General features: G+C 30.6%; 6 protein-coding genes across 17 annotated transcripts; 4 read left to right on the top strand and 2 right to left on the bottom strand.

Moving 5' to 3' along the window:
* Positions 1-514: 514 nt before the first annotated feature.
* Positions 515-1,929, top strand: LOC122576411 (sperm-associated antigen 7 homolog). The gene is made up of 5 exons (XM_043746687.1): positions 515-731; positions 809-876; positions 960-1,048; positions 1,120-1,460; positions 1,527-1,929. The coding sequence occupies exons 1-5, from the start codon at positions 653-655 to the stop codon at positions 1,670-1,672; spliced, it is 723 nt and encodes a 240-aa protein (XP_043602622.1). The 5' UTR covers positions 515-652; the 3' UTR covers positions 1,673-1,929.
* Positions 1,660-4,800, bottom strand: LOC122576403 (exocyst complex component 8). Of its 2 annotated transcripts, XR_006319750.1 has the most exons (9): positions 4,659-4,800; positions 4,219-4,580; positions 3,844-4,146; positions 3,628-3,772; positions 3,029-3,538; positions 2,797-2,927; positions 2,291-2,707; positions 1,924-2,199; positions 1,660-1,824 (listed from the first exon to the last, which is right to left on the bottom strand). XR_006319750.1 is itself a non-coding variant. In XM_043746651.1 (8 exons), exons 1-8 carry the CDS (start codon positions 4,753-4,755, stop codon positions 1,993-1,995), a joined length of 2,172 nt encoding a protein of 723 aa, XP_043602586.1. In that variant the 5' UTR covers positions 4,756-4,800; the 3' UTR covers positions 1,660-1,992. The 2 variants fall into 2 exon arrangements, 1 of the variants encoding a protein (XP_043602586.1); XM_043746651.1 differs by having other exon boundaries at positions 1,660-2,199.
* A 40-nt stretch (positions 4,801-4,840) lies between these two features.
* LOC122576409 (protein SMG9) lies at positions 4,841-7,634 on the top strand. 7 transcript variants are annotated; one of them, XM_043746683.1, is made up of 9 exons: positions 4,841-4,977; positions 5,661-5,836; positions 5,920-5,966; positions 6,046-6,235; positions 6,345-6,641; positions 6,703-6,847; positions 6,949-7,069; positions 7,148-7,259; positions 7,333-7,634. In XM_043746683.1, the coding sequence occupies exons 2-9, from the start codon at positions 5,673-5,675 to the stop codon at positions 7,409-7,411; spliced, it is 1,155 nt and encodes a 384-aa protein (XP_043602618.1). In that variant the 5' UTR covers positions 4,841-4,977; positions 5,661-5,672; the 3' UTR covers positions 7,412-7,634. The 7 variants fall into 7 exon arrangements, 5 of the variants coding, with proteins under 5 accessions (XP_043602618.1, XP_043602621.1, XP_043602620.1 ...); XM_043746684.1 differs by lacking the exon at positions 4,841-4,977 and adding an exon at positions 5,030-5,369; XR_006319752.1 differs by lacking the exon at positions 4,841-4,977 and having other exon boundaries at positions 5,026-5,836; positions 6,949-7,026; positions 7,151-7,259.
* On the bottom strand, positions 7,503-12,857 carry LOC122576414 (protein Dr1). 3 transcript variants are annotated; one of them, XM_043746691.1, is made up of 2 exons: positions 12,670-12,857; positions 7,503-8,264 (listed from the first exon to the last, which is right to left on the bottom strand). In XM_043746691.1, exons 1-2 carry the CDS (start codon positions 12,714-12,716, stop codon positions 7,748-7,750), a joined length of 564 nt encoding a protein of 187 aa, XP_043602626.1. In that variant the 5' UTR covers positions 12,717-12,857; the 3' UTR covers positions 7,503-7,747. The 3 variants fall into 3 exon arrangements, with proteins under 3 accessions (XP_043602626.1, XP_043602627.1, XP_043602628.1); XM_043746692.1 differs by lacking the exon at positions 12,670-12,857 and adding an exon at positions 12,365-12,653; XM_043746693.1 differs by lacking the exon at positions 12,670-12,857 and adding an exon at positions 8,502-8,637.
* Positions 8,804-12,346, top strand: LOC122576401 (vascular endothelial growth factor receptor 3-like). Of its 3 annotated transcripts, none has more exons than XM_043746649.1 (9): positions 8,804-9,041; positions 9,129-9,336; positions 9,439-9,602; positions 9,670-9,904; positions 10,605-10,802; positions 10,869-11,220; positions 11,320-11,430; positions 11,498-11,754; positions 11,835-12,346. In XM_043746649.1, the coding sequence occupies exons 1-9, from the start codon at positions 8,812-8,814 to the stop codon at positions 12,270-12,272; spliced, it is 2,193 nt and encodes a 730-aa protein (XP_043602584.1). In that variant the 5' UTR covers positions 8,804-8,811; the 3' UTR covers positions 12,273-12,346. The 3 variants fall into 3 exon arrangements, with proteins under 3 accessions (XP_043602584.1, XP_043602585.1, XP_043602583.1); XM_043746650.1 differs by having other exon boundaries at positions 9,129-9,351; positions 11,350-11,430; XM_043746648.1 differs by having other exon boundaries at positions 9,129-9,351.
* A 139-nt stretch (positions 12,858-12,996) lies between the features above and the next one.
* LOC122576416 lies at positions 12,997-14,256 on the top strand. Its single transcript, XM_043746697.1, has 2 exons — positions 12,997-13,976; positions 14,162-14,256. Exons 1-2 carry the CDS (start codon positions 13,737-13,739, stop codon positions 14,162-14,164), a joined length of 243 nt encoding a protein of 80 aa, XP_043602632.1. The 5' UTR covers positions 12,997-13,736; the 3' UTR covers positions 14,165-14,256.
* Positions 14,257-14,404: the final 148 nt, after the last annotated feature.

Genomic DNA, 14,404 nt, shown 5'->3' with positions numbered 1-14,404 from the left:
AGTTAGAAATTTTACTTTTTGGTAGTATCACTGACTTCCCGGTATTCATCTCGGAAAGTTACTAGCCGGTACTCATCTCGGAAAGTTACTAGCCGGTACTCATCTCTGATATTACATATATACATTTCAGATGCATATCTCGAGATTAAATAATATCGATATAGTTATTAAGATCGTTGAAAAATAAGTAAATTATCCTATTTAAACAAGTATTGAGATCTTGTAAAAGAAAAAAAGAAGTGGGTGTGAAAAAAAATGATCTCCACCATTGCAATAATATAGTCCTAGAAATAGTGTAATTTTGTCTTGAGAAGTTTTTTTGTACAACATTAAATAAGGCAGATATTTAGGTGATTCGATTTAGCTGGGTCACCTTATATTTAATGCATTTTTTTTTTATTATTTGTATTTAATAAAAGATTTATTAAATGATTCGCAGCTATCTTGTATTTATTCTTTCTTAACACCAGGCCAATAAATCAGCACATTTCTATGAAATCAATTGTCATTGGTTGAAATATCGCCGATTTGCGATGTACCGTTACGTCGTTGTGCATTTGATGAAGTTGTACGCGATAACAAAGAATATACACATTCTGAAATTCTCTCCTTTCGTGCGTGTAAGCTTGTCAAGTTTATTATAAATAAGATCATGGATTTGCTGGGATCTATCTTAAACTCAATGGATAAACCTCCTTCGATTAGTGATAAACAAAAAGCGTTGATGAAAAGTTAGTTAAAAGTTAACCTATGTTATAAGTGTCCAAACAATTAACTCAATATTTATAAAATAACTTTTACTATGTAGAGCAAAAAGAGGAGTATCAGAAGCGTCAAAAAGCAGAAGCTGAAAGATTAAAACTTTTTCGTGAGAAGGTATAATTTCCCATCGATATCCTGATTGTTTTATTAAATAAGGTTATTACGCGTGCAGTATCGTTTCTTTTATGTTGGTTCAGGTAGAAGGGAAAATTAATAAATTTCTTCAAGACGACGATGCAAAGGAATACAAATTTCCCCCAATGGATCAAATCTATAGGAGTATAATGTATATAAAAGAAAGATAATTATTCAAATTATTAATAAAATAATACTTTAATACTTTTTATCATATTTTAGACATGATGTTGCCGAAGTGGCAAACATATGGGCATATTCATTTGGTGAAGAAGGCGTTGATCGTCATATCGTTATTTTTAAGAGGGAATATGCACCATCTGAAGATCAGTTAAACGCATTACGTAGAGGAGAAGAATGGAATGAAGAAATAGCAAAGAGATTAGCAGAGGAGAGAGAAAGACGAGCCAAAGAAGAGCAAGAAGCTGCTGCTAAACCTAGAAAACGAAAAGACAATTTTGTACCAAATAGTTATTACAAGGATAAATATCAACATTTAATTGGAAAGGAAGCTGCATTAGAAGCAGCTAGAAAAACAGAAGCTAATAGTAGTTATGGCTGTGGTAGGTAAACATTTATTGTACATCTACTCAAACATGTTTTCTCATTAATTTGAATGTTTATTTCAGTTCCTAGTGAAAATAAGAAAGATCAAAGAAGTATAGAGCAAACATTAGCAGACATCCGAGCTAAGAAAAGGAAATTGGAAATGACTGTTAAGGAACCAGAGAATGTAGATAAAAATGTAGATAAAAATCCAAATGGAACTGTATAATATATTTAATATTTGTTTAATTTCTGGCCTGTAAATATTTTATATTAATTATGTGACAGGAAATCAATATTTCATTGCAAAACTATTTGCATTTTCCCGATTATAACTTACATAATTTCGCTTATTTTATGTATGAGTATTATTTTATGTACCTGCAATAGAAACAAGGAAAAATATTGCAATCCAATATATGTATTTACCAAAAAATTCAAATTAACTTATATGTACAATATAATACAGAGAGCACATACACTGTCTATTATTTTCTTTGTAAATTATTTCCTACACTTCTTTGTATACACTTATATTTTGCTTCATAATTAAATATATTCTGTGGCAGAATATTTAGGTATTGCAGTTTTGGGAATAGATTTTGGTTTAGTTGGAGATGATGTATCGAATACGATTTGTTCCTTTAGAGCCAACAATTTCTTAAAAATTTGATTTGTCGTCGATTTGTATAATTCTAGTCCTCGCATGATTACGACATCTCGAATATACGACGCGTTATTATGCACCAATTGTTTCTAAAGATACATTGAAAAAACATTCAAATGTTAGATATCGTGACAAACAAACAATATATATATAAATAAAAGAAAGAAGAAGATCGATTACCTCCTGTTTTAATTTAGGGTTCGTAAGTGACACTATTATGTGTTGTACTTGAGTTCGCATCACTGATATTAAAACCGTGTCTATTATAGCCATTAATTCTGGTGTAGCAACACTGAGGCAATCTTCTAATAAACTTACATAAATTCTTGAAAAAGTTAAAGTATTATTAGTCAATGCTATCCAATAGTCATTTTTTAAATAAGATTGTGGAACGGTTATTCCAAGGCCATCAAATTCTGATAGCAATTTTTGAACATTTTTGCAAGTCTCCAAATTAGTCGGCCGCCACATGTCTTCGGCTATATGCTTTTTTACAATCTCAACATATTTTTCGCCCGTATCTTGTATAGCTTTTGCTAATGGGGTTCTGAGCTGACCATCTAATTGATAACGAAAATCCATCCCTAACTGCGTTAACTGTAAATCGAACATATAGCATAAAATTATATTCTGTAATATTATAATAGTATATATAAAGATAGTATCAACGCTGAGGAATGCCATACCTGATCGCAGTGACTTCGAACACAAACTATACATTCTACTAACGTGTTTAAAGACACTTGTGGAATAAAAAGCTGTTTAGTTAAATGTGTTGTTAAGTATTTTACTTCTTGACTACACCAAACAACCAGACCTAAATTACACACACAAAATGGGAGAAATTAGAAGAAATAACAATTTGATTTATATATTATCCACATATAATATTATCCATTCATAATATTTTCAACTTACCAGACGTACAATTTGTCGATTGGGGAAAAATTTTTAAGAATTCTTTCGTAATCTCAACGATATTACTAAAAGCAATTGCGCTAAGCTGCTTTACATAGGGTGCGGTAGCTCCTTCGCTTTTAACTCGTTTTAAACGTGCCTTTAGCACAGCACTACATAGCCGCAGATATAGCTGACAGGCCTGAGCACTTCTGCTTAATTGTATCAATAATTTGACTACGCGTCGCGCACTTCTCAAACCTCCACCTTGTAATGATTTCGCTTCCGCACTTAATTCAAGTTCTTTTGTTAAAACATCGACCAATGATCTCCCTCTATCATTTACTTTTGATTGAATTTCAAACAAAAGTGGTGTCATTTGTGCATCTTTTAAATAGTCTTTCGCTTTCTCCAAAAGACCATAAGCTTCCTCAAAGTGACGTTGCGCTATACAAGAATCTAAATCTTCTGCCACTTCTAGCATCCATTCTGGTGGAGGTTCATGATATTCTGTATCTTCATCATCTACACCTATAAAAGAACAACTGAAAAATTTAATCCAATTTAATCTAGTTTCATCTAATTTAATTATACAAACTTCACCAAATTATTGTACATACCGAGGGTATTAGAATCGAGTGACATAGATCTAGAAGGTACCGTCTTTTCCTCTTTTGATCGTTTATCATTTTCAGATGCTTCATTTGGATTATCTTCAATCAACTTCATTCTCTTTGCTTGTTCGCATTTATCTAACCACTCTTTCTATAAAATAAATGCCAATTCAAAGTTTGCTCTCATGATTTTTATAAATATTTTCTCTCTAATACACTAACTTTACTTGTTGCAGTCGCACACTGGAATACTCTTGTATCAGAAAATGCCAAAAGTTTGAATGCCAATTTGACCGTTCCAAGATCCCTAACATTAACAATTGCCAAACTTTCAAGATTATAAACAGCTTGCATCTTATATTTTGGTGGTCCTCTTCTACTACCATTTGCTAACCAAGAAGCAATCATTAAAATATCATTAAATAAATATGCATGAACTCTTTTTAGTGGTGTTCCTTCCAGTGGATCTAATTCCAGTAGAGAACCTTCATGTAAACATATACGCCCAGGTGTTTCTGCTAAACTCTATTAAATCAAACCAAGAAATCCTTATTATTATAGGCCTGTAAATTTACAAATGATATTTCCATAACTTACCATAGCACCTTCTACATTTTCAAGTAATTGTACCAATTTTTGTTTATGTTCTTCTTCTTTGGCAGTGGAATCGTTAACATCTTCTAACTGGGATTCAGATAAATCTTCAAAAGTAACACCAGTAGTCCTAGTGGATCCTAATGTACTTAATAACGAACGTTGTTCACTGAGTAGTTGAGACAACTGATACATTTCACTTTCCAAATGTGAAATTTCCTTAGCAGTTTCTATAAACTGCATATAATTCTGATAAACATTACGCTTTAATTGTGCAGAAGTATTATTTGCTAAATCTTGAATTTTAGCTCTTTGTTGCCTTAATTCATCTGCTCCAACACATTGAGCGCTAAGTTCTTTCACAACTGTGAAAAAGACAAATGTTGTGCCATGTTTTACATATATTTTTCAAATCCAAAGTTTGATTGCACATGTTTACCTACATTTTTCAGGATTAAAATCTTCGATGGCGAAGACTTTTGCTAGACTATTAGCCATAGTAAAAAAATATCCGCCACGTTCTAAACAAATATCTTTCATTTATCTTCAATTAGAAGAATTAAAAATCAAATTTTTATCACGTCCGATCTCTTATTACTTTTGTTCGCATCATCCACACGAGTACTTCCAATACACTTGTAAACATTTAAATACATTTACTCGTCCCTATCTGAAATTGCACACAACTAAGTACTTTTATAACGTTTCGCAGAGTACGACAAGATTGTATTACTCGCAATATCAGGCAATACCATTGCATATGTACGTATATTTTATTGCCTAGTCTTAAAATTTTGTTTAGTAATATTTACTAGATGAAGAAAATCTGTCGATGTTTTTAGAACGAAATGTTTTAAATCATTACTATGTCTTATCATATTATTTATTTTATGTTTATCACATAAAAATTGTTATGCGATAAACAAAATATCCTTTCAAATACTCTTATTTTAAACCTATTCAAACATTCAGGATTTAAAGATTTCTGACATATAAAAATGTTTTAATGAATTTTGAGTACAATTAATGTCATCTTTCATTTTTATTTGGAGCTATAAAAGATTTTAGTTTTCTATTTATATAAAATGAATAAAAATCAAAATGTTAATTTCTAGAGATAAAAACTGTCATGTTTGCGAAAACAAAAAGCTACGGTAATGCATGCATATTCTAACAGATAGGTGACGACTCACATTATTATATGGAAAAGTATTATAACAAATATTGACAAGACAGCAAATGAGTTTCATTTGTTTATAATTATATTTAGCTATACATTTATTATTTTAAATCTGCATGTTAAAAAACTGTATAACCTATATCAATTTTATTTACATTGAGAACATGTAAATTTAACTTGAAAGGAATTTTTCATAAATAATTAATGGAAAGGCATGTACTTTATAAATATAGTTGTTAATTTTAATGGTGTGATAATAAAATAGTATTTGGAAACAATGAATATACAAAAAATGCTACCGATTGCAACAAAAGATTTAGAAGCTAAGGATGGTGATAGCAGAGGCACAATTAAAGTTATAGATCGTCCAACATTCATATTGAAAACGAGAGAAGGCGAGAACAGAGCTGTGTCACCAAATCAACGCAATGGTGTTAACAAGTACGGATAGTTCCTTGTTTAAAAATACATGTAAAGCTATGTTTAAATTTTTAATTGTTATTAGATATTTTATTAAATTGCAGGAAACAGGGTGATATATCTTCCAACGTTTCATCAAAGATACAGGATCGTATGTCCTTTACTCTCTTCTAAACTTTAAATCTGGATTCTTAATACAATAATAAACTTAATAGATATGTTTTCTTTAGCAATTCGTACTGTATTGTCAACATGTCCTGAAATGACGAGTTGTGTAAAATTTATGGATGAAAATATGCAACTTTGCGAGAGTCCTCTTGAATTCCTATATGATCAACAAGATTTTTTAGTTGTAGGATGCTTAGGGGCTCAAGGTGTTGGAAAATCAACTATAATGTCCTTTCTAACATCTAATATTGCGTTAGTATTATTTAGAAGCTTTAACTGTACAATTATGAAATTTTATTAAAAACACTTTTTCTATCTTTTTCTTTTTCTTGCTGTTATAATGTGCATTTTATTAATGTAGGTCTGGCATATTTCCAACTCAAGATGCGATGCATCATGAAAGTGGTGCAAATTGCACTGTTGGTATTGACTTTTTTGTAACAAAAAATCGAGTAATATATCTGGATACACAACCCATACTCTCAGGATCTACTATAGATTATTCTACATGTTATGATCAGAAAAAGTCTACGACAGATTTTATAAATACAGAAACTAATTTAGAACTGCAATCATTGCAATTTGCAGCATTTCTCTTTTCAGTTTGTCACATTATCATATTTGTACAAGATTGGTTTGTTGACCCAAATTTAGTTAGGTAAATATAGTAATATTTCTATTGTACCACAAACTATTACAAATTATAATATAATTTTTAGATTTTTACAAACTGCGGAAATGTTAAAACCATCCTCAACTAGCAATATGGATCAAGATTATGTTGAATACTATCCCCATATTGTATTCTTACACAATAAAGCTGAATTACAAGATCTCACGCCTCACAGTATGGAAAATGTGAAAGTAATATACATGTATATACATATATATTTTGTTAAAAGCATAACAAATTACTGATAACTTCGAAATGTTACGATACAGTTTAACTATATATGCATTTGCAGGAATTTTATGGCAAATTATTCTCCAGTTCTAGATTACAAATCCATAGTGGTTTGGATATGAGTAATCATTCTATGGAGGCAGGTTTAAATTTATTTTTTATACCTCGTATTGTAAGCGAAGGTACAGTGTCTGACGTCACTCAATAATCGCAACCATTTTAAAGTTTGTGTTAATTAAATCTTTACTTTTTAATCTTAGAAGAAGTTACAATATACCAGAACGAGAAAAAGCTAATAGAAAAACTAAGAACAAAGATACATGGTGTTACCAGGAATCCAATGACACCATCTACCTTAACAGAAAAAGATTGGTAAATATAAGAAATAAAAGTAATTCATTCTTATTACATTTTATAATAATCATTTTATAATTAAATTACTTAGGTACCACTATGTTTCAAGAGTGATGGAAGCAATTAAAAAAAGTCACCTTTCCTCCGAATATGGGAGATTAATGCCATAATCTTTAAGTATGGATGGTACATATGTGGCGAATGAATTGTGTATGAAGCAATGTGCGCAGAACTATATGAAACAAGAGATCGAAATGGAGATTATTCAACACAGTGGACCCATTTTTTATGTAAAAGGGTCATCATTTTTTTTTATTTATTTATAATACAATCGCAGAAACGGAAAAGCAACAATATGTAAAAGTTGAATAAATCAAAGAAAGATTAGAGCAATATACATTATTATAATCATCCCAAATTTGCTACACTACTTAGAAATCGCTTCTTATTCGATTCCAATCGATCTCGACGAAATACATTGACAAATCGAATAAAGTAAGCTTCGTTTACGAGTAATCTTCTTGTTCACTATCAGACTGTAGTATCGAGGCCATTTTTGCAACTGCTTGTAATTGTTGCCACTGTTGTTGTTCAGCAACCGCTTGCTCTTCTCTTGCTTTTGCAAATAACTCTTGTTGTTGTCTAAGGAGTTCTTCTTCCGGAATTCCCAAATTTTCTAATCTAGTGCTCTGACGTCTTCGTTTAGCAGCGACAGCTTTGCAATCTCGTAGAACCGCCTCAGCTTCTACGCTATAATCTCCAAATCCAAGTTTTTCAAGTGCTTGAAGAATATGTTCAGCGTTAATGGTTTTCTTCTGTTGTTGATTACAAATTTCATTCGCCTCGGAAGAAACTAAATGAATAAATTCTGTGCAACAATTTAATATCAATTCCCGGGATTCGTTTGCTACGCGTACATGTGGTAAAATTTCTTTGATTATCTTGTTGATCGATGCACGCGGTAATGTTAATTCATCGTCTTCCGTCGGTGATGTAGCAGCCGAGGCCATTTCTCCTTGTTTTCTGCAATGTTCAAATAACAAATTAATCCGTTTTCTAATAAATATCTATAGATCATGGATTTATAATTGTTACTTTTAAATTATCACTTATCCAACTTTCTTGTCGATTTATTGAATTTGTCATAGATAATAAACATCGTTCCAATACGTACATACATCCATTGGTTTCTTAAATTATTCTGAACAATTATATACTAGGCAATAAATGAAAAAGAAAATAAAAATAAAGATTATGTACCAAATATCGGCGTTGTCTATATTTATCTTTTATTTCTTGTCTTGATATACTTGATGCACTTTCAGAAATTTCGGTACTATTTTAAAATATATACACTTTAAATCATCCAAACTTTTAATACACACGTATAACCATATCTTTTAATTTATCAAGAGAGATTATCAGATAAATTGCTTAATGATAATATTATGTTCATTCTGTAAAAGAAGATAACTTTTATAATATACTGTCCGGTATCCATTCCACGATTCCACGATTATGTATAGTGCAATAATTTAATTACTTGTGGTAAAATTCATTCGAAAATGAAATGTCAGTACGAATTCAATCGTTGTTAATATACAGTACGCTTGTTTCATTTTATTTATGTAATGGAAACTATGCGGGAGATACGAATGAATTTGTTGGTAGTGTGCGAAACTTGAGTGTAACAGTTTTACAAGATCCGAAATATGTAGGAAAGCAAAATGCATATAAATATTTAAGATTGAATATATCTTGGTTACCACCAGACAGCGCTAGGCAGCCTTCCTCTTACAGGTAAACATTTACCAATGAATATAAAAAATTGACTTTGTTACTTCGTTATTAATTTTTAATATCAACTTTTATACTTTTATATGATAGTGTTATAGTCACAGGCATACCAATAAGGGAGAGAACAAGTATCACAGAATGTCCAGAAGGATCACTTTTCTTTATATTGAAAGACAGTACAAAACATAATGTAGTGCTTCCTGAATACAACGATTTATTTGATATTGCAGATCTGTATATACAACTCAATTGTTCTTATAAAGTGCAAGTTCTGGCAAATCCAAGGTCAAAATATATAGTAAATACACCTGAAGTAAATTATTTACAGATCATACAAGAATATACAATAGATGTAAGTTATTTGTGCAAAACTAACAAGAAGGTTACATAAATTTTACAGGTTCTTTATACAGTTCCTGAATGTATAGATCATTTATGCAGTTGTGTTAATGCCAAAACAACACTGCCGATTCCAAAAGTAAACATTTCTCGAAAAGAAAATGAAATTATCGTAACTTGGAGCACAACTTCTAACACATCCAATATTCAGTATTATACAATTAGGTACATATATGACAAAACTTGATGTATAATTAATATGGTTAGATTTGTCTAAATATGTATTTTGTAGCATTGGTGTACCAATTTTTATATCAAAGAAAGGACTGCCTGTTTATAATATGACAAAACTAGTACAAGTACCTGTAGATAAAACTGTATTTTCATGGGATTTAAAAGTCAATAACCAGTATATAGAAATTAAAAATGGTTATAAAATAGCAGTTAATGCTGTTAATCATCATGGGTGCTCTGGACTAGAGGGAGATACTATTATACATTTCATATCATCAGCAAATCACAATATAGTAAGTCACTATTCAAAATTGAACTACTCAAAGTAATATATACAGTTGTTCCTATTAATATTCAAAGAAAATAACTTTTTAAAGATTGGACCAAATGACTTGAGCATTTTTGAGGAGATAGAAGAATTAGTTTCCTAGTTGATATATAAATATAATTTCGAAAAAATTGCAATTAGTTGGAATCGCGAAGAAAAAGGTAAAAATCACTTTTTATAACTTTTTTATCTAGGTCCATGATGAAAATATAAATAACACCTTTTGAAGGTTTATGTCAATTATATACATTCTGAAGATCCTATAAAGATCGGATGATGCGGGAACAAGCGACAGGCATCGAAAGATGTAAGGATTTTCAAATTTCAAGCTGAAAGCCGTGAAGAAGTGTTCTTAGCATGTATATAACTGACATAAACCTTTAAAATGTGTTATTTAAATTTTCATTGCAGTCCTAGATAAACAAGTTATAAAATGTGACCTTTACCTTTTTCTTTGTAATTTCAACTAATTGCAATTTTTTCAAAAATTTTTTATATATCAACTAGTAAACTATTCCTTATATTTTGTAAAAAATTCTCAAGTTATTTAGTCCAATTTTAAAAAAGTTACTCTGTTTTAAAGAGTGCCCAAACATTAATGAGAGTATAAGAAAACATTAATTTATGTTTTTCTTTGTTTATATCTTTCAAGTATTATTTTTTAGTGGTTTATACTAATTGGAATACTAACCAGTTGTATTCTATTTGGAATTGTAAGTTTCTTATTGTATCGTAACTATAACTTCTTTATGGTACATAACAGCAGTAAGTCTGGAGTATGCACAATTTCTGAATGTAAATGTAAATGGACAAAAGCAATACTACAGAAGTTCAACATTTTGTATATTAAATACGAATCAGAGGTAGATAGATAATTTTATGTGCACAACATGCAACTCTTCTGTTACTAGCTAAAATAATTTTCATAGGAAGGATATATGGAAGGGACAGATAATTTGAAAGTGGCATTCAGAAATGTAAAATTAATACGTGAGCTGGGTACTGGACAGTTTGGAAAAGTATATCTTGGTCAATTAGATGATAAAAACAATACTTCAGTTGCTGTAAAAATGTCTCAACAAATAGATATATCCAACAATTTTGAAACCCAGCAGGAATTTATAAAAGAAATTGAAATAATGAGAATGGCTGGAAATCATCCTCATTTAGTAAGCCTCATAGGTTACTGTATTAAACCCACACAACCAACATGTATCCTGCTTGAATATATGCAAGGTGGAAATCTATTAACTTACTTGCATGATCAAAGAAAGCAACAAAGTGAGAAAAAATTCAGTTTCTTCATCAAGCATTATTAATTTATTATAACTTCACTTACAATTAATAAGCTTAATATATAATAATCATCTTAATTCTTAGTTTTGTATGATACTGTGTATTCTGCTATAGAGAATGAAACAAATAATTACAAACCTGGACAATATACAAATATTACCAATAATTGGAGAGAAGAAATTGATGTTTCAGAAGGTAAGTAGTTTATTGGCTTATTATAGCTTCGAGACCTTAAAATGCTTGATATAATCTTAATTTTCAGCTTTGTATTCTATGTGTTCAACGATACAGAACACAATGAATAGTTACAAATATAGGCAATATATGAATATTATCAACAATTGTAAAGAAGAAACAGAATATAGAAAAGAAAATTGGATTGGTAGAATAAAAGGACATCAATTTCTAAAATTTGCCACAGAAATTGCTATGGGCATGGAACACTTGGAAGCTAAAGGAATTACTCATAGAGATCTTGCAGCAAGAAATATTCTTCTTAGTGCAGATTTCACTGCCAAGGTATTTAATCTAAATTTTATAATATTCTTAATTTCCTTGATATGCATACAATTTTAACAACAGCTAATAACAATATCTAGATTTCCGACTTTGGGCTTTCTCGCAATAGTGCGTACGTGATAAAAGATATTGGGAAAAAAACACGTCATCTTCCAATTAGATGGATGTCTCCAGAAGCTTTGCATAACTTAGCCTTCTCTTCAAAAAGTGATGTATGGTCTTATGGAGTAGTACTTTGGGAAATTAGTACATTAGGTGCGTTTCCTTATGCAAATGTACAAGATGATCGCCTATTTCGTTATATTGTTCACGAGAACGGTCGTTTAGAGCAACCAGACAATGTTCCTTTGAACATTTACAAATTAATGCATTCTTGTTGGGCTACAGAATGTGAGAACAGACCAAATTTTACGCAGTTGCTCTCTGAATTACGAATTCTAACCTCATATTCCAACAATTCTTTCTGGACAATGTCTAATCCCTGTTACGCATTACCATTCTCAGACAATATTGCATAACATAATTTGTTTTTTAAATATTCAAAAGAACAAATATTCCGAAAAATGAAAAATATATATTTATGTAAAAAGAAGAAATTAATGTTACTTACGTGTTATTCTGTCTATCTTATCTATTCAATGTATTCACGAGCGTCAATACAATCGGAATTTCAAAACAGAACACCAGTAAACACGTTTATATGTTAACGTACATCTGTTCACGGTTTTGATATAAATATATTTCATTTATTGTATTTTTACAGCTTTATATTACACAAGTTTGCATATTTATTCGTTCATATCAAAACAAATATGAGTACAGGGAAAATAATAAAAAAGAAATTTGATTCAATGAATCAAAATGAAATTTGAAAGCAGTCTTCTTATCATAGACTTTTGTTTTAAAAAGGCAAACCTTTTAATTTTAATCTGTAGCCAATAGCCATAGACATACATATACATATATAAATGTATAACAGACCACGGTCTTGATACTCATATACCGAAAGCATAAAAAATGTCCGAAAATTGAGTCGTGAAAAAACAATATGAAAGACAAGGAGCGCATGCGCATGCTATGAATGTCTCAAATAGAGACCGAAACACTCTACTTCTTTCTGTCTATCTCGCAAGAACGAAGACTCTGCTGTCTTCCATGTTGATTTTTCACGACACAATTTTCGAACAGTTTTCCCTAGCGAATGTCGAGATCTGTTTATATCGTGGACATGAATGCGAGTTATATAGAGATAGAATGGATGAGCGAGAAAATGATATAGAAATAGAAAGAGAACGCTGCATAGAGACTCTTTGTGTCTTTGTCTAATAACTAATAACACATGACATGATTCATACAATCAAATATATAAATGGGCGATAACACACATATTATATATAGGTGTATGTATATATATATATATATATAGGTGTACAAGAGGAGTCTCTGTATATCTTACTTTTCTCATATCGCATCTACTTAGATACATGGTAACATATGACTATCTTTATTGTATCTCTATGGCGAGCATTTCATTTCCTTTCTGCTTATACACATGTATATACATATAGCTTCATACGTGTTTCGTGTGGTAGAGGATGTCCTCATTTTAAGACTAAAATTCTCGTATTAGCCGCATAGCGGTGTTACCGGTTTAACAACCACCTGTGAGGGTTAAATCATAGAACGCTTATTTTTTTGTGTAACTTTTACACACATCTAGTCGGTCTATCATTCTCAAATTTTCTACTTTAGTCACGTGCCTCACTGCCCCAGTCATTCTAATTCGTTCCTCGCTCAATCAGCTGCGAACGTAAAAAAAGCTAGAAGCGCAAAAAAGAACCAAGCGTGCGCATTCGCATTCGCCCATCACTTATCAATTATCAGAGTCATGCAAGAAGTAGGGAGAGAGAAGACAGGCGAGTAGAAATAGAGAGAAATTTATGTATACATACGATTGTGATTTGCGATTATGAAAAAAAATTATGATAAAGATGTCTCCCGTGTGCGTTGTGCCGAATTGCAAAAGTGACTCTAACTGCCGCAAAAAGTATTCGTTATTTAAAACACCCAAAAATCTGGAATTAAGAAAGAAATGGGAGAAGGCCATTCCTGGAGTAACAGAACTAAAACAACGGCAACTGATATGTGAAAAACATTTTAAATATGAATATATAATAAAAAAGTTCGTTCAAAGAGATTATTGTGGCAACATCATTTCTGAGGTAATTGGTATTACTTTGTGTATAGTTTATATTGTTATTGTAATAAATACGAAATGTTGAATGTATATATAGAAATATTTTTATTTAATTACTGAGCGACAGTTAAAATGTTATATTGTATAATTGATATTAAAGATTATGCGCCGACCTTATTTACGAAAGGGCGCGGTTCCTACAATTTTCAGTAATTTAAATGCATCTTCAATTGTTGAAGAAAAAGAACATAAATTACCTTTGAGTTCAAGTATAAATACTCTTGAAGAAGAACTATATCCCAAAGGTAAATAATTTTGGGAGTAATTTATATTAATATCTTATACTATTTTATAATATTTTATGTGTATATATTTTTTTTAGTTAGTAATGAAATTGTAGTAAGTATTAGCGATACTGATTTAATAAAAATCAGTAGCAAGGATGATTCAGAA

Source organism: Bombus pyrosoma, linkage group LG16 (genome assembly GCF_014825855.1).
Source record: "Bombus pyrosoma isolate SC7728 linkage group LG16, ASM1482585v1, whole genome shotgun sequence".
Lineage (NCBI taxonomy): Eukaryota > Metazoa > Arthropoda > Insecta > Hymenoptera > Apidae > Bombus > Bombus pyrosoma.
This window is presented reverse-complemented; position numbering and strand designations above follow the sequence as displayed.